Source organism: Vulpes vulpes, chromosome 15 (assembly GCF_048418805.1).
Source record: "Vulpes vulpes isolate BD-2025 chromosome 15, VulVul3, whole genome shotgun sequence".
NCBI lineage: Eukaryota > Metazoa > Chordata > Mammalia > Carnivora > Canidae > Vulpes > Vulpes vulpes.
In genome coordinates, this window is record NC_132794.1 from 6,694,417 (window position 1) to 6,713,245 (window position 18,829).

At 45.9% G+C, this 18,829-nt stretch overlaps 1 protein-coding gene across 2 annotated transcripts in view; it reads left to right on the forward strand.

Moving 5' to 3' along the window:
* The window catches only part of ERG (ETS transcription factor ERG), a 253,342-nt gene that overhangs the window by 65,493 nt on the left and 169,020 nt on the right, over nt 1-18,829 (forward strand). For both annotated transcript variants that reach the window (XM_072740551.1, XM_025987277.2), the window contains exons 2-3: nt 5,597-5,698; nt 13,739-13,826. In XM_072740551.1, the coding sequence (XP_072596652.1) occupies nt 13,788-13,826 (39 nt within the window). In that variant the 5' untranslated portion in view covers nt 5,597-5,698; nt 13,739-13,787. The remainder of the gene's footprint in view (nt 1-5,596; nt 5,699-13,738; nt 13,827-18,829) is intronic.

Here is an 18,829-nt window from a genome sequence, read left to right on the forward strand (position 1 = left end):
TTCATGCTTATTCATCCCTCTGCAGATCAGATGCTGTGAACTATTTGTGTCTTACTGGACGTCCTTCTTTGGAGTCCATGATGCGGATCTTTTCTAGCTTTCTAATTCTCACTGCTCCTGCCTGTGATCTTAAATGTTTTATTATTTCCTTCAGTGTCCCAAACAGCTCAGGGGCTGCCCTCAATCATATTCTGCGGTGGGGCAGTGGGGGGCATGTTAAACAAGGCAGCGGGCAGTGGGTATTTATCACTGCTCCCTGCAGCCTGGTCTCTCCCACTAGACTCAGCTCATGGGAAAAGCCTGTGCTAGTTACTGCTTAGCTCAGAAGCTGGCACGTGTGGGGGCCCCAGTCAATTGCATGTAGGATAGATGGATGGGTGATGGATGCATGATTGAATAAATGAATGGGTTTGAAAAGTGGGTTGAGTTTAGATAATGGAAGGAGATAAATACCAGTGGACCTTCTCCTGAATTAGAGATGAACCACTCAATATATCTGAGCTCACACCCTGTGCCCTAAGTGGACATGGAGATGAAAGACACTCTCCTTACAGCACACCTTTAAGTACACCTGTTCACCTTCAGACCGTTGCTCACCTGTCTCATCCACCTTGCATGCTCTTTGCTCCATTCCTACGTATCGAATACTAACGGCCCATCCCCAACTCCCCCAGAGAGGCCTTGCTATTTGATAGCGTTAGATAGAATTGCCTCTTTTGTACCTCTCCCCCTATTCTGCATCTATTTAACTAAGTATTATCCTTCCATCAAACCCTATGTTTATAGAGGGCATGTCCTATGTCATCTCCAGCGCTGGGCACTCAATACATAGATTGCGACAGGTCTCTCATCTTGATAATCGTTCTTCGTTCTCTAAGTCCTACATATAGTGTTTATGCAGGGAGACTTACAGGCTGAGCTAATTTCCAGTGGATCATTTTACTTTAAAGTTAGAACCGTGGAGCATATTCAGCATGTCTGAGTTGGATGCAGATGGTAAATGAGTCGAAAGTGACTCTTTTGTTCGTAGGTACTGTGGTGTATGGGATGTTTTGTGCCTCCAGGCTTGGGTAAGTCTGCTTTTCCCCACCCTGAGTAGAAACCCAGAGGGTTTCCTTCATGGACTCCCAGACACCCACAGCATGTTAGTTTAGTCCTCAGGCTACCGCCCTTCATAGGCCTGGGGTGGCTGTCACAGCTCCGAGTGTCACACAGAGGATGGTATCATGTGGCCTTTCTCTATCCGCCTAGAGATGTTTCCCGGAAGTCCTCTGGCCCACTTCCGGCAGGATCCAAGCGCCCATCCCTAAACCAGCCAACCAGGGGTGGGAAGAAGGGGTGTGCATGATAGATTTACCCGTGAAGCGGCCTGGGAATGAGCAGTACACCCACAGCTGGGGTGGGTTCCTTCTGTAAGGCAGGGAGGGCAGGCCGCCTTTGCCATCTGCGGGGGCAGGAAATGGACAAACTGTGTCCTCCGTGACCGTGGTCACCGGGACCACGGGGGTGACTACAGCCCTTCTGTCCCCGGCATCTGTCCGTCCGTTTCTTCTCACGAAAGGCTGCCGTTCGCTGTGCTGTCATGGAGGCAGCGCTCCCGGGCATCGAGATGTGCGTCTTCCCGCGAGCCCGCCTCCCCTGTGGTACACGTGCTGCTGCCGACACTGGGCGGCCAGGAAAATCTGTGCGCGCCGAGTGGCTCCTTGTCCAGCGATGAGGGGAACAGAGAGGACACGCAGCCCTCAACGTAATTATGCTTCTGTTCGTCCACCTGGCACGGCCGAAGCACCCCTCCGCAGACCTACACCGTCTCCCTCGCACCCGCAACGCCCGTCTCCCACCCATACTACCTCTCTTACCCACAATGCCCGTCCCGTACCACCTCCCTTTTACCCACAACGCCTGCCCCGTACCCGCACTGCCTCCCTCTTACCCGCAATGCCCGTCTTCTACCCACAATACCTCTCTCACCCACAACACCTGCCTCGTACCCGCACTGCCTCCCTCTCACCCACAATGCCCATCTCCTACCCACACTCTCACCCGCAACGCCCGTCTCCTACCCATAATACCTCTCTTACCCACAATGCTCATCCCGTACCACCTCCCTTTTACCTACAACGCCTGCCCCGAACTCGCACGGCCTCCCTCTTACCCACAATGCCCATCTCCTACCCACAATACATCTCTCACCAGCAATGCCCATCCCGTACCACTTCCCTTTTACCAACAATGACCGCCGTGTACCTGCACCGCCTCCCTCTTACCCACGATGCCCGTCTCCTACCCACAATACCTCTCTCCCCCGCAAAGGCCGCCCGGTCCCGCACCGCCTCCCACTCACCCACAATGCCCATCTCCTGCCCACAATACCTGTCTCCTACCCACAATACATCTCTCACCAGCAATACCCATCCCGTACCACTTCCCTTTTACCCACAACGCCCGCCGTGTACCTGCACCGCCTCCCTCTTACCCACAATGCCCCTCTCCTACCCACAATGCCTCTCTCCCTCGCAACAGCCGCCCGGTTCTGCACCGCCTCCCACTCACCCACAATGCCCCTCTCCTACCCACAATGCCTCTCTCCCCCGCAACGGCCGCCCTGTCCCGCGCCGCCTCCCACTCACCCACAATGCCCCTCTCCTACCCACAATGCCTCTCTCCCCCCCCCCGCAACGGCCGCCCTGTCCCGCACCGCCTCCCACTCACCCGCAATGCCCCTCTCCTACCCACAATGCCTCTCTCCCCCCCCCCCGCAACGGCCGCCCTGTCCCGCACCGCCTCCCACTCACCCGCAATGCCCCTCTCCTACCCACAATGCCTCTCTCCCCCGCAACGGCCGCCCTGTCCCGCACCGCCTCCCACTCACCCACAATGCCCCTCTCCTACCCACAATGCCTCTCTCCCCCGCAACGGCCGCCCGGTCCCGCACCGCCTCCCACTCACCCACAATGCCCCTCTCCTACCCACAATGCCTCTCTCCCCCGCAACGGCCGCCCGGTCCCGCAGCGCCTCCCTGTCACCCACAATGCGGGGTCCGGTACCCTCGGTACTTCTCTCTTACCCACGGCTTCCGGGTGAGCAAACTGAGGCAGAGAGCGGCTCTGCCAGCTGCTGGTAGGTCAGCTCCGCCGGGAGCTCCCCGTCCAGGGCACTTTCTTTGCCCCAAGGCAGCTTTGGCAAAGGAAGCCTGCCCTTGAGGTGCTCCGAGCTGTTTGGCTTTATTGACCCCTCTCCAGTGGCCACTTTCTAACGACCGCGAACGTTCTCCCGCCTCTGACCGTGGGGAACACGGAGCCTCGATGAACCCGCGGGTGACGTGCGTCGTGTCGTGGGCGGGGCTGGGGGTGGGTCTGGGGGGGGGGGCCCGCGCGGGTCACGTGGTTCTGCGGCCGGTGCCTTCTGCAGGACCAGGGGCTGCGGGGCCGGGTTAAGCCGTGTGCTCTCGCGCCAGAGTTCTCAAATGGCTGTGTGTTTTTTGAGTTCTTGAGTCTGGTTTGCATAATTTTCTGGCTTTTTTGCTTTGATTGGGCCAGCTGTTACCTCACGCGGCTGGTAGCGTGCCTTTCCCTGGCAAAGCTGCTCTCCTCGGACTTCATGACATTTTTTTGGATCCTTTGTGGCTTCTCAGCTGTGTTATGGATAATTTATGTTGTCAGATAAGTGCCCTCTGGATAAATGAAATATTAATAACGCCATAATGCTAATTTAAAAATACCCATTGCACATATTTAATAGAATCTTCTCTGGGCTTTACTCTTGTCTTTAAATCAGGTCCAGCAATATTCAGCCATAAATCAAGTTATTCTTTCGGCATGTAGAGATTTTGGCACTAAAGTATACTCTAGGATGACATAGTATAGTAAATCTTAGCCCACGCTTTTAAAACTCTTATTCCCTTTTCAGCAACTGGAAACGAAATACGATTTTAACCATTTGTCTATGGAAACCATTTAACCAAGTGATAATCAATATCGCCTCTTGGATATAGAGAAAAAAATTTGGGAACCCCTTTGTTGACTCCAGGTCTGCGCAGCCAGGCAAAGCATGCTCTAATTCACGGTTACCTTCTCCTTTCCGGCTAAAAATGCCGTCCCTGAGTTAGGCTAACACTGCTCCGTAAGGCTGGGTGCAGAAGTCACCCATTGCGGTTGAGAAAAGCGCTTTGAAAATATGTTCAGGGGTGGGATCCCTGGGTGGCGCAGCGGTTTGGCGCCTGCCTTTGGCCCAGCGCGCGATCCTGGAGACCCGGGATCGAATCCCACGTCGGGCTCCCGGTGCATGGAGCCTGCTTCTCCCTCTGCCTGTGTCTCTGCCTCTCTCTCTCTCTGTGCGACTATCATAATCATAAATTAAAAGAATATATGTTCAGGGGTATAAAATGATTATTGCTTAGTTTTTTTCCTGGTTATGAAGAAAATCCCTGAAAGAAGATAACTGAACAAAACAAGACTCCCCCCTAATTCACACTGGAAACTCAAAGCCCATTTCTGGTAGAGATCTCATGCCCTTCCTTAGAGCTGCTCCCTTCCTTTTAATCTTTCATCCATCTAGGTTTCTTGGTCTTTTTTACAATATGGGAATCATATTATACATGTGGATTTGGATTCTACTAGTTTCCCAAGAGTTTATATTTTTCATATTGTAACACGCTTTGTGGTGACATTGGGCAACTGGATGAACTGTCCCAAAGCACAAGCCCAAAGACTTCAGATGGACTTGGCTGGCACCCCAAGCAGAGTGGGAGGGTCAGTGGGGCTGCGGAAACATTTATAAATACTATTGCCCATTGCAAATATTGATTTTGATGCAATACTTAAGACATTTTATAGTTTGAAAATATTTTCAACTGAAACAGTTGCCATTTGCAATTTGTCATGTTGTGAGGATTCTGTTAAATGTAATATTTTCAGATTGGATATTTTACTTGGAAAGTTGCATCAGCACAGAAATTCCTGTATCTCCAAAAAAGAGATTGAATTTTAGAACTGTGGCAACAAGCATATTCTAAGGAAGTCTCTCTCCCTCTCTCTCTCTCCCTCTCCCTCTCCCCTCCCCCTTCCCTCTCTGCCCCCCCCCTCCCCATTTCAGCTTGTTCATGTTCTAATGTTTTTAAAAATACAGATCCTCCTCAGCATATACAAATTAAAAGGGTTGTTTCTTTTCTGGAACTAAAACGACTGTTTAATTACAGTTCTCAAGATGTTTAATAAACCCTATTACTCTTTGTTTTGAGCAGACAAAAGTGCTAAAAGGATGATCTGGGGAAACCATTATTACTAAAGCTGGGGTCTGTAAGGAAAGGAAAACGTTTTCAAAATATTTTCTTTGCAAAAGTATATGTGTGCTTCAGTATGCCAGTTCAGGCTTGGCCTTTGTTTCACTCCTCATTTTTGCTTCATAACGCTGAGCTTCCCTGGAGGAACGTTGCCACTCCTCCCCCCCTTTTATTTAAAGGGAGGATTTTAAGTTCGTTCTCATTTTAGAGTATTTGTTTAAGAAATAGACTTTGTCACTAAACATAGAGTTGATCCTTGGTATTAATATTTTGGGAAAAAACCCCAAGTTTTAATATATTTAAATTCTTTTTCAGTTTGTTTCAAGATCTTTGAAGACCCAAGAAAAGCAGTATTGACCCAAAGCAAGACAAATGACTCATAGAGAAAAAAGATGGTGGGGCCAAGGGCAATTAAAGGTAAAACAAAATCCCAGATAACCCTGTCTCTCCTTTAACATCTTGAATATTTGATATTTGTGTTCCCAAACCTCCCAAGACCTTTTGTTGTGCTGGGAGGTGGGTAAGGGGTTTGTGAAATAGGTGATGAGGATTGAAGATTATACTTAATGGTGAAAAAACAAAAACCAAAGACCTCTCCATGGACCATTTGGTATATGTTGAGAGATTGTGTTGGTTCCACTGATTGTCTCCCCTAAGTAAGATGCACCGAGCTCAGGAATGCCTGCCAGCCCCTGACACTGACACGGGAGTGTTGGTTATGTCACTGCCTTCCAAGTATAGACCTTGTTACCACTCCTTTCTTTATTGCCTTCGGCCCTGGTCTGCTCCTTCCAGAAGGACCAGAGGCCAAGGGCAGTGTCTATGGATATTTATACTTTATGTTATTTACATTTTCCTATTATATTAGAAAGTTTAGGTTATGGCTATTTTATAGTTATCTCACTGGAATTCAGTGGAAGCTTCATTTCAAGAGGCACACACAGGGAATTGGTTTCTGTCTTCATTAGGCAAAAAAAAAAAAAAAGGTGGAGGATTTCATCCCTTTATCTGCAAAATACACCCCTTAGCTGTTGGAAAACCATCAAGCTTCTCTCAGAAAAGCATTTTAGTGGTTAGAAGAGGTTATGATGGGGCTTATACAGATAGCACTCATTCAGGCCACAGAACTTATAAAAGTCTCTCTTTTGCCAAAATGAAGCCAGGAGTGATTAGCGGGTGGGACGATAATACATGGGGCCTGGTACATTCCTTGAACAGAGTTGATGTCTAGTAGAAAGGGTGCAAATAAATTGGATGTGATTCCTGAGGCACACCCTTCCCCCTACCCTCCCAAATCAGGCCACTAGTCTTTGTCAATTGAAATATTGAGCAAGTCTCTTAATAAAAGTATATTCATTTTCCAGAGAAGCTGTAACAAAGTACTGCAGACTGAGGGTTCAGACAACACAAATAGGTTCACAGTTCTGGAGGCTGGATGTCTGAGGTCAGCATGTGGGCAGAGTTGGTTTTTGTGAGGCCATGAGAGAGAGTCTGTCTCAGGCTTCTCTCCTTGGTTTGTGATGGCCATCTTCTTCCCATGTCTTCATATCAATCTGCCCTCTATGAGTAAGGACACCAGTCATATTGAATTAGGGTACACCCTGTGACCTCACTGTAATTTGATAATTTCTATAAGGACCCTATGCCCTGTAAGGACGCTTTCTGAGCTGCTGGGGGTGAGGATCCCCAACCCATGAAGTGTTGGAGATCTATAGTGTTCAACTCTTTGCAATAGGTATTTGTAGTTATTTGGAAAGAAACTATATCCTATTGAAGAAACTCTATTTCGTCTTTGTAGATAATTGTTGAAGGTACATTTGGTTGACTCCTCCACCTCCCACTGGCCTCTCTTGCCTACTTCAGGTATGCAGGCACCAGGGCTAGGACTAGGGTAGGCCTGAAAGGGAGTGCTTCCCATTCCTTTAGGGGGAAGGGTGCTTATGCTCTTGGCAGGAATCAGACCTGTGCAGTTCTTATGGTAGGCTTAGGCTTTGCTGGTAAAAGACTGGCATGCTTGATCCCTACTCATCAAGAGCAGTGTGCTCGATGACCAGCTCATTGGATTAATGGATTTGTTATCGTGGGTTTGCTTAGAGCCATTTTGCCTGAAATATTTTTACTTAATGAAGACTAGTTAGCTTAAAATTAAACATCTAGTATTTAAATTAAGGATATCTTTAGTTAATTGACAAAGGTATCTTATGAATTTATTTATTGAGAATTATTTTTCTCAAAGGTTGCCAACACTTTATACAGTATTGAATTTTTGCTTTCTTAATCATAGTGACTAACACTTATTAAGTGCTTGCTGTATGCCTAGCACCACAAGAAGTTTCTTAGGCATAATTTAGTGTAATCTTCACAAAATCTAATGGAGTCAGCTGGGGAGAGAGCCAGATAGTGGTCCCACTCAGGTACTAACCAGTTGGAACAGACACTGGCCAAACCTTGTGTTCATACCTGTGTGAACCACTGACCATCAGTTTGGAGGTAGATAACTGAGGAATTTGTCTCCCTCCTGACATCAGGTATATAGTGTCTCATGAACCAGTTTTCCAGGTCTCCAACCCTGCTGGGTAGCCTACAATTTAATTCAGTTCTGACACTACCTGGAATTAGCATTCGGACCCCACAGGTTAAGGGCTCAGTCCCACAAGACTGACCTCTTTCATCCACTTCAGACACCAAAGTATCCAGTCTCTCCCCAGATTACCTACACTTCTGTCCAACGTGGCTGCAGAGTTGGGGATTCCCACTCCCCCTCCATGACTCAGTAATTTGCTAGAAGGACACAGAAGTCAGGAAAATGCTGTACTCACTACTTCAGTTTATTTTAAAAGATGCAGGTAAACAGATGAATAGAGAGGTTCATAGGTGAGCTCTAGAAGGTTCCTGAGCCCAGGTGCTTCTGCCCCCGTGGAGGTGGGGTGTGCCACTTTCTCGGCACTTGGGTGTCTCCAACTTGGAAGCTTTGACTCCTGTCATTCAGGGATTTTTTTTTAAAGGTTTCATCACACAGGAGTATTGATTATGAACTCAATCTCCAGTCCTTGTCCCCCTTCCAGAGGTTGGGGGGTGGGGCCAAAGCTTCAGGCTTCTCATCTAAGTGTGTGATCTTTCTGAGATCACCGTGAAGCTGGGGACCCTCCAGGGGTCACTTCATTAGAACAAGAGATGATTCTGTTGCTCTTATCACTCAGGAAAATCCAGTGTTTTTTAAGAGCTCTGTGCCAGGAACTGGGGCAGAGACCAAATATCTTTTTTATTATACCAGTTATATTATCCCCATTTTACAGATGTGTAATTATAGTTCCTAAAGGGTGAGGTGGCCTTTTCTAGGTCTCTGAGGAAGAAAATGAGACCCTGCACCTCCAACTCAGATGCAGCACTGCCTCACCAGAGAGCCTGCCCCGATACCATCCAGGACCACTCTTCCCCTCCTCAACTGCACCCATCCAGCATTCCATACCATACCTGGGGGTACCTGGGAGCCCACAGCTCCTGTCCAAACTGGCCTGAGCATCTTTGGGGTCTACACAGGCCTCTTTCCTGGGGTCCATCTTGTTTGGCAGAGTCTGTGTATTCCCCCAAGCTGCAAGCATGGCCAGCAAGGCAGCTCTTTGGTGGGGCATGGCCATGTGGACTGGGGTTCCCACTTGACTCTGGGCGGGGAGCACCTTGCATATGGACAGGCTTGGGTTGGGAAGAGAAGGAACGGTAGGACCGCTCCATTTCTAATTCTTGCCCCAACCCTACAAATATTCCTGTCTTTTCTTAGCCCTTTTTTTCCAGCATTTCCTCCCTAATTATGAAATCCTTATTTTCATTTTGGTACTGTGTCAGTCCACACTTGATGCAATTATGGCTAAAATAACTCAAAGTATTTGTTTTGTTTAATAAGACATTGGTATTTTTAAAAAAAAGGATGAAGAAGGGAGACAAGTAGAATTCTGTTGAATGTCAATGTATTTTATTTTTTTTTTTAAGATGCCTGATGATGAAATAATGCTAGGTCATGAAACACAAAGTTGTAAACATACACATTACCAAATGAATTTATCACAAGAAATAAATATTAAAGAAAGGGCTTTTGGACAACACAGATTCGAGTTCTGTAAGGGTTCCAAGCCAGGTAAAATAGGAAATGGAAGAGTTCTCACAGTGATATAAAACCAAATGTCATTCATCAATTAAATATTTGAAAAATGATCGTTAGAAACACAAATGTAAATTAGAAGTGCTCTTAGGAAATCCATAAAATTCCTCCCAAGGGGAAGAAAGGAATAGGCACCTGAATGGCTATAGAAACAGTCAAGGATATTTGTGGGGGAAGGGGGCATACTAAGTGGTAGAACTTTCATCCTCTTGGTCTTGAGGTGCTTTGCTTTTTTGCTAATCTGGTTTGCAAGGTAGGGATACCATTCACAATGAATGATAAATTCCTCTGATGATGGCGATCCTGCTGGTGGTTGTGGATTAGGGTCATATACCTTGGTTCCTTAATTTGGGGAGCTAGGGGGAGGTTTGTTTCCTGCTGTCCTGCCAGCCCAGGTGCCTTTTGTTCTTCAAGGCTCCCTGGTGGCACCTCCTTGGCTCTCTTTGTGTGTCAAATCTATCCCTCCTCTCTCTCTGACCTGCATTTGGCACCTCTTGATATCTGTGTGAATTATTTTCCCATCCCTTGAGGGGTGGGGTGGTGTTGCATCTGGAATCTATATATTCCCTTCCCTGCCATTTTATTTTTGATATATTGTAAGTACCCAAAGCTTCCCCATAAAAGGTGGGAGACACAAACAGTTGTTTCTTAAATTTATCTTTTGGTTCACAGCTGGAATGGCTGCTGTAACTGCTGTGACATTTCTGTTGTCTTGGACATCCAGAAAATTGATTCCATTTCATATTTGAAATCCCTAGAAAGCCGGCAGGGTTCCCCTCTGTGAAATGGGAATTCAGCTGTTCTAGGAAGGGCTCTGAGAATCTCAGACTCTTGTGGTAGCAGTGTCTTGGTTATTCTTCAGTGTCCAAACTTATTTTGAGGGGAAGACCAGGGTTTGAGGTCATGTCTCTTAGCTGGATGAAAATTATATGATTGTGTTGGGATGAAGTTTGCTTCCTTTGAAGCCACTGTTTGATTCCCCTTTTATCTCTCTGGGTGAAGAATTTTTAAGGGGGATCTTGATAACCTAGTTATTCGAGGCTAATTGTGTGTATTAGCAATTTACTGTTACAAAAAAGCTATGTAACAACCACCCCAAATCTCAGTGTTTTAAAACAAGAACAATTTAATAGCTTATGAGCCTGTGGGTTGACCATTCCAGTTGACTTGGCTGGTCAGTTTTGATCTTGAAGTTTCCCTCCCATACCTGGGGTTTGGTTGTCTGTCTAGAGTAGACTTGACTGGGAATACTGGATGACTCCGCTGTGTTCTGCATGCCTCTCACCTTCCAGCATGGTATTCTGGCATGCTCCCATGGTGGTGGAAGGTTGCAAGTGGAAACATTTCATGCCTTTTGAGGCTTTAGCTAGCAACCAGCACACTGTCCTGCTGCTGCATTCTGTTGTCTGAAGGAAGTCACGTGGACAGCTCTAAAACAAGGATTGGGGAAGCATATTTGACTTCTTTAGTGAAGAGAACCACAAAGTCACATGGCAAAAGGCACAGACACAAGGAAGAGAGGGGAATTGGAAACATCACTGTAGTATACCATGGTGTGACAGAGAACCGTAAGCTACTCTACCTTTTCTAGGTTCTAGAACATTTCCAGGGTTTACTAGTTATCTAGCTGTGTAATAAACCATCCCTGAACCTCGTAGTTTAAAACAATATTTATTATTTCTCATGATTCTGTGGGCTGCCTGGACTCAGCTGGTTAGTTCTGCTTTCCTGATGTCAGGAGGGGGTGCGGTCATCTGAGAGATGACATTCTAGAATGTCCAGGAAGGCTCCCTTATGGCTCTGGCATGAAGTGCTAACTGTCACCTGCACACCCACGTTGGGCCTTGGCCACAGGACTGTGCTGCTTGAGGTGTGGGAACTGGGTTCCCAGAGGCAAGAAGAGGAATCTTCTGAATCTGTTAAGACCTGGGCTCAGGACCCTCAGAATATTCCTTCTGCTGATTCAATGGGAGGGGACAAGCTTCAGCTCTTGGCATGAGCAGCAGCATGTGTGTGCAGAGAAGGAGGAATTGTGTAGGGTGAGCTGCCCCAGGGGGATACCAAAACATGTTGAAAGAATGGTCTGCTCCTGAGCATGTGGTCATGCAATGGGAAGCCTTCCTTTCATTGAGAGGACTCGAGGAGGGGCCTCTGTCAGGCTGAAGGGCCTTGGGAACAGAGTGTTGTTTTCCTGGGGGTAACTACTCCCCTGAGGAGATGGTCTTGAGGGAGTTGAAGGTTCCTGGGTCAGAGGAGCAAGCTTCAAGAGAGCTTTAACCAGGCTTCCATCGTCTCCCAGCCTCTGTTGTCACCAGCACACCAGGACTGTGGGTCCCCTTAAATAGCTGCCCATTTCAGTTTCAAGATTGTGCTTTGTTCCATTGGCTTTCTTAGCAACTATTATCCCAAAAAGGACTTGCTTTAGGCTTAGAGAGGAACACTGCCTACTTTCTAAGATCAACAAAATTGGCTGTATTAAAAAGTATTGCCTAAATTTCCATGTTTGTTGTCTCCTTGTCCAGCCAGACTTCCCCAGATCTGGGATGGCTTCATGGAGCCCTTTTGGGAGATAGGCCAGAAGCATGTAGACCTGGAGGTGGAGGCCTCCCACGAGAAGCCCATCTTTGTTGCAAGTGGATGTGATTGCTCCTTGAAAGGGTCAGAAAGGCAGAACACAGATGTGGTTGGGGCTCTAGTGAATGCTTTTGCATATCCTTGGAATAATGATGTTAATGGTAGACTTGAGAGGCAGCTTTGGTGGGTATTGTCCTATAAACTGTTGTTTTTTTTTAAACTGTTGATTTTTATTTATTTTTTTTAAAGATCTTATTTATTTATTCATAGAGATGCAGAGAGAGATGCAGAGACACAGGCAGAGGGAGAAGCGGGCTCCATGCAGAGAGTCTGACGTGGGACTCGATCCAGGGTCTCCAGGATCACGCCCTGGGCTGCAGGTGGCGCTAAACCGCTGTGCCACGGGGGCTGCCCTAAACTGTTGATTTTATTTGGCATTTTAGTACTGCGAAGAGTCATAGGCCTGATTTACAAAGATGAAGACGACAACAACAAAATGACAATTGAGAGCAAATAGTGATGGCACCTAAAAATATAAATTGAAAGACGGGTTTTCAGTGCCAGGAAACAATGTATGGCTAAGATGTTCAGAGAACCAAAGCCTGGGTGGGGCATGGTTCCTGGAGCTACGAGCCCTGAGGGAGGATCCAGGACAGGAGAGATCATGGCAGGGTCCAGCTATGGCTGGAATGGTTGCCAAATAGGGAGGGAGTGTGGAGTGGGTGGTGGGAAGGTGTGGGGAAGAGACACTCCAGCCCTCTTGCCTCCTGCTCCCTCATCTCCAGATGGTGTCACATTGACCAAAACATGATAGGGGCCAGAAGCTAGGGATCCCTGCCAAGGCAGCCTATGGGGGTCAGCCTGGGGGGCATGGGACAGAGAAGGAGGCTGTGGAGAGTGGCTCTGGGGATAGGGAGGGGCAGACGGACAGTAGCCAGAACTCATTGGTTTATAATCTGGGTAAAGCAATACATTGGATGAAGTATTGATCCCTAGAGTATGGACACCTCAAAATTTAATTTGTTTAAGTTAATTTTTAAAATGAATTCACGTATCATCCAAATAGGGTGAAACCTGTTCATGTCAAACTGAAATTTCTTAGTGGCCTTGGAGTCAGGCCAATCTGACTTGAATCCTGTCTCTGTTGCTTATTAATCCGAAAAAATCAGTGGCCCTCCTGGGTCTCCGACTGGGTGATGGGGATGCTAACTTTGGGTGGTGGTCAGGATTAAGTGAGAACATGCTGTGGAGCCCTTGGTCCAGGGACTGGACACTAGGCACGTGATTACTGGTGGCTGTGCTCTATATTAAGAGCTTAATTGTGAAACTTAAGAAGATGTGTAGATGGCAGTAGTTTTGGTGGGAACTGAGAGAAGCCAGTTCTCTCAATATACTAGGAAATGTCTCATTTTTTGTTTATTTCTTCCTTTAAATGATCACTCACAGATGCTGCCCATGTAAAATGACGTGTGTGAGCTGCCTCTATGTGGGTTTGCTTAGGCTTGTCAGACCGGTGTCTGATGGGGACTTAAAGTGAGTGACATTCCCAACAGAACCCAAGTGGACCTTCTTTCTAGTCCTTTCATTTGCATGCCTAAAAGATGCTTGCAGGCAAAGACATTCAGTGTAAAGCTATGATTCTTTTCCTCTTGGTGTGTTGCCTTGGGGTCCTAATGGAAAATAAAACATAGAAATGTGATTGTTGATTGCCCCTTTTTGTCTCCCAGCTGTCTCTGGTTCTGAGTGGATGGTGAGTGAGCTGACCTGCTGAAGGACATGGTTCAGACTGTCCCAGACCCAGCAGCTCATATCAAGGTAGGTCTCACCTTGGCTGGGAAGCTGCATGGGCTTCCTTCTTGGCTGGATGTTTGTGGATGCCTACCCACGTCTCAGTGAATGCAGGGGGCAGCCAGCCTCAGCCATGAGCTAAGAAAATGCTTTTCACAATATTCAGTGGTTGAAAAAAATCAAAGAATAATATTTCATAACACATGTAAATGAGATTTATATTTCATTGTCCATAAAGAAGGTTTTACTGGGACACAGCCACACTCCCTTCATTTCCATACCGTCTGTGGCTGTTTTTGTGCTCTGATGGCAGAGTTGAGTGGTGGTGACAAACACTGTGTCGTCCACAAAGCTGAAAATCTCTATGGTCTGGCCTTTTGTAGAGGATCGCTGACCCCTGAATTAATGGATAAGCCACATCCAGATTCTTCGGACTTCTGTTTTAATTTCAACCTGTTTACATTTGCCTGGAGTTCCCTGGGAAGGCCCTGGAGGCTGAGCACTCACACTTCCCATGCTCAGAGGTGGTTTTACCTGGGCATGCCTGCACATCAGCAGCCTTCAGGTCACACCTGTTCCAGCTGCTCTCCTGTGGCACTTTCTCTGGAGGTGGGCAACGAGGAAGTGAGACTTGAGCCACTCAAAGTCCCTGAGAGGAAGCCAGCTGTTTGTGCCAACACTGTAGTACACGTGGGTATAGCCGCAGGAGGAAGTGAAGTGATGGTTTTAGTAACTTAACCCAAATAAAAGTTTCAGGAAATACTGGGGCTTGAGCTACATTACCCAGATAGGCTGTCTACACCTGTAGTAGTTAGTTCAGCTGTCTACACTGGCCCAAATCATTCACCACCTTGCCAGTTCTTCATGTTCCCCATATAAGTTCATTTTCCCTAAGTGGCCTAGTAGGTTTTACTAATCTATATCCTTTGCCTAAAACATTTATTGAACATGCAAAGTGGCTTGTAATTGAATGGCTAAATAAATATAATTTTTCAAAAATTATATGATATTTTTTGGCTAAAATATAAAATGCCCTCCCACATCTCTCTCCTCTCTCTCTCTCTCTCTCTCTCTCTCTCTCTCTCTCTCTCTCTCATACACACACACACACACACACACACACACGCACATTGTAAAAGCAGTACATTTGGGAGCGTTATGTACCATGTCTCATTCACATTTGTACACATTCCAAAATGAATTTAGAGGTAACGCGTTCAGTACATTAAACTTTGTGGGTGCTCCCAAAGTGCCAAAAGGAGGGGCTGCCCAAGGAGTGTTAAGGGTTCTGGATTTCATTCAGAGATGGGGAGGAGCAGATCTTTGTGTGGGACACTGTAATGTGATTTCTCTGTGGTGTTTCATTGGGGCATAACAGTTATGTCTACAAAATTCAAGTGGGAATTTGTGGCCGTGATAAGGTTCCTCTCCCTGGAGCATAGCTGGCAAGTGTATCCATGCTACTCAGGGAGGAGAGTGGGGATGACTTTTTTCTTTTTAGTCTTTGTTGACTATCAAAGCTGCAGGATGCAAATAAAAGCTCACGGAGAAGGGGATACAAGAAGTATTTTCTGTACTTCAGGGTATGGAAGTCAACAACTGAAATTCTTTTTTTAATGCCATTTTGTTCCTAGCCAATCAGAAGGAAAAGATGAAGTCAGCAAGAAATTATGACAGATTCTTAAAAGTTAATTCATCAAGGGCCAACGGTCTTCAATAAACTTGAGAAACATGATCTCTGAAAATGTGGTTAGTGGAAATGTTCATATTTGACCTCAGGAGTGAGCCTTATTTTCAGCTCTGATTTATCTTGTTATCATCGTATTGGTTACCATAACTTTTAGCGAAGGACAAAGAGAAATGGTAGCCTAGAAAGTTTTTTAAAAATAAATTTCAACTCAACTTGCTTCTATGTATTTTGAAGATGAACTGGCAATTTGGAGGTGCAACAGCTGATGTTGGCTCTGAGTTGGAGAGAAAGATATTAAAGATGTTTGTTTCCTTTGTAAATCTATCAAATTCCACCTCTTGGAATTTGGATGATTAGTCTTTGACTTCCTTTTTGTTTTTTGTTTGTTTTTGTAAATCAAATTGGTGTCCTTGACAACAAAGTCAGAAAAAATAGATGGTCATCCACTGTTTCCTTAAGATACCTGATTTGGGAAATTTATTCAGTAAAATTTTATGTGCTGAGAAGTTTCTGGTTCAGGACTAGTGCAGCTTTTATTTCTGGGAGGGAGAGTTCTTATAAATGGCATATGGATGGCTCTACTTGATGTGTTAATGTAAATAGTGGAAGACTTTGTCGCTGGCACTTTGCTATTGAACATTTTTTTTTCATCTGAAAAAGACCTGAATTCTCCACAGAAGTGACTTCACGTGGCAGGTGTGTGTAGGGAGACAGGCTTTTATGTGTCCTTCACACAAGTGTCCATAGGCTGATCTGGAGGGAAGCAGTGTTCCTTTCGTATTTAAGAAATTTATTCTGCGTGATTTACTATAGTTCTTTTCTGCCAGAACAAATTACTTTTACCCTTTTATATGTTTAAGGAGCTAGAAATAATAATAGTAAAAGGGAGGGATGGTAAGTAACTGTGAAATATAAAACATTCTTGATTTAAATAGTGTAACAGTTGTGGCAATTCATTTACAAAGAAAATGAGCAGGACTTTAAAAAAATTTTAGCTCGTTCTCTTAGTGATAATACCAAGCCACTCAGCACATTTTAACTTGTCTTTCTTTGTTGGCCTTTCTGCGTCCTTTCTTAGAATAGAAACTATGCTTCACATGTCACATAAGTGTGATCTTAGCATGCTCGGTGTGTGGGGGGTATGCTTCTGCTCTGCAGAGGGTTAGAATCCACCGTTGCCAAAGATGGACTCTTGCTATCATCCCAAGCAGGGGAAAGGAGTTGCGGATTTATCTCACTAGGATTCAATATTTTGGTCATTAATTCTCATTCTGGTAAAGGAATTTCCAATTTACATTATTGCATTTCCTCTCAAGAGTTCCATCTTCTTAATATTTTCATGTACTAACGTTTGATGAAGAGGATTAACACATTAGTTAAGTTTACAGCTTTAAAGAGGCACCTGATTGGCACATTTTTCAGTTGCAGCCCTCTACCATTCGTCAGCTAGTCACATAGAAGGCTGTCCCTCTTGGAACTGACCAGGTGAGGACAGGATGAAGGCGAGGCAGCGTGAATATCAGTTTCACTCACTGGTTCACCAGCTGTGTAATCTGGAGATGCTAGATACAAAACCGTTGGGAGTCCTCCCTCCTAGCTAGGTTCATGCTGTGGATCAGAGCGAGGGTTCTGGCATCTTTGACTTGTTTCAAATCCTGCTTCATCGTTTATGAACATTGAACAGGTTCCTTAATTTCAGTGCCTGGTTTTCCTCTGGTCTGAGATGCAGGCATCTACTTTTTGGGGTCAGTGTGAGGATTCAGTGAGTTATTACGTGCAACACACCAAAACCTCATTGAGTGCTGAAATATCACCAGCTATTCCTGTGGTGTTTATAAAATGAGGGCAACATCTATCTATCTTAAAGATACGGTATTAGAGTGTCTCTAATACACATGGATCAACAATGGGTATATCTTACAAAATATTGAGTCAAATGAAAAAAATCTAAAACAGTGCACTCTGTGGCACAGTGCTTTTCACATACATGAAAACACGTACACACTTGTCAAAGAGCATCATATATTTTTCATGTATATGCACGTACTTAAATAAAACGTGACTACATCAGAGTAGATTTGTGCATATGTGGGACATGTTGGCTAGTTGCTTTGAGAAGTGGCTAAGGGATAAGGAAAAATATAGTAATACACAGATAAAACAGGTTTATAGCATAAAGGTTTGGCTATGGCACATGGGGTTGTCCCCTTCACATTGGTGGGGGTGTAAATCATCACAGCCACTTTGGTGTCACCTTGTGAAGCTAACAATGCACCCACTCTGTGCACCAGCGGTTTCACCCTAGGCATGTATCCTGATGCATTTGGACACCCGGAGATGTATGTGAGCAAAACTGAACAGCCCAGATGCCCACCAGGAGAATGGATAAATAAATGGCATTCTAGTCCTGTAACGGGATATTGTACAGCAGTGAAAATCAACAAGTGTCTGCCTGTGTCTGTGTATTAATCTGGATAATTCTCAAGGTTGGGTGAAACACCAAGTCACAGGAGAATACATACCACATGATTCTACATATAAAGATCAAAAGTGGCAGAACTAAAAGACATTGTGTTTTCAGAGAAACATATACGTGTCAAAAAGGAAAAAAGCCATGTTGAGTACACACTTGAGGAGAGGAGTTACCTTGTCGAGGAGGGGAGATCTTCAGGAAGGGGCTTCTGAAGTCCTGGTGTTGCTTGTTGTGAGCGCGTACAAGGGTATTTGCTTCCTGTTCTTTAAAAAGCACAAATTATTACCTATCCTGTTTGTGTGAGAGTGATATTCATTGAAAAAAGTTAGGATGCTAACAGAAGGGGAAAGGAAGATGGAGGTTGGAAGCTCAAGATGAAATCATGTCTGGGGAGGAGATACTTTCTAATTGTGAACCACTCTGCACTCTCACAAATTGTTACCATTTGAGATCACTTGGCCCAGTGCTGGTCTAGAATGGAAGGCAGGGGCCTGTGCTGATCAAGGGACAGCCCGGCCGCGGACCCGGGTGAGAGCCAAGTCTGCACTGAGCCTGAGCATGAGCTTCTGGAAGCTCTAGCCATGTCTGAGTTGAGTGTGGAGTGAGTCCTCTATCTTTAGCTCTGAGAGTGGCTCACCACATTTATCAGAGCCTTCTGTGTGCCCACAATGGGCTTGGGGGTGGAGGGGGATAGGAGACCACAAAGACACAGTACCTGCCACCCCGGGTGCAGGTCACATGTTCCCAAACACCTGGGACGTGGCGGCACTGCATGCAGCTGAGAAAGGAACTAGGGCAGGGGTGGGGGGCTGGGCAGGTGTCTAAGGGAAGCTGCCTCACCTGCTACCCCCAGCTCAGCCGTCACCC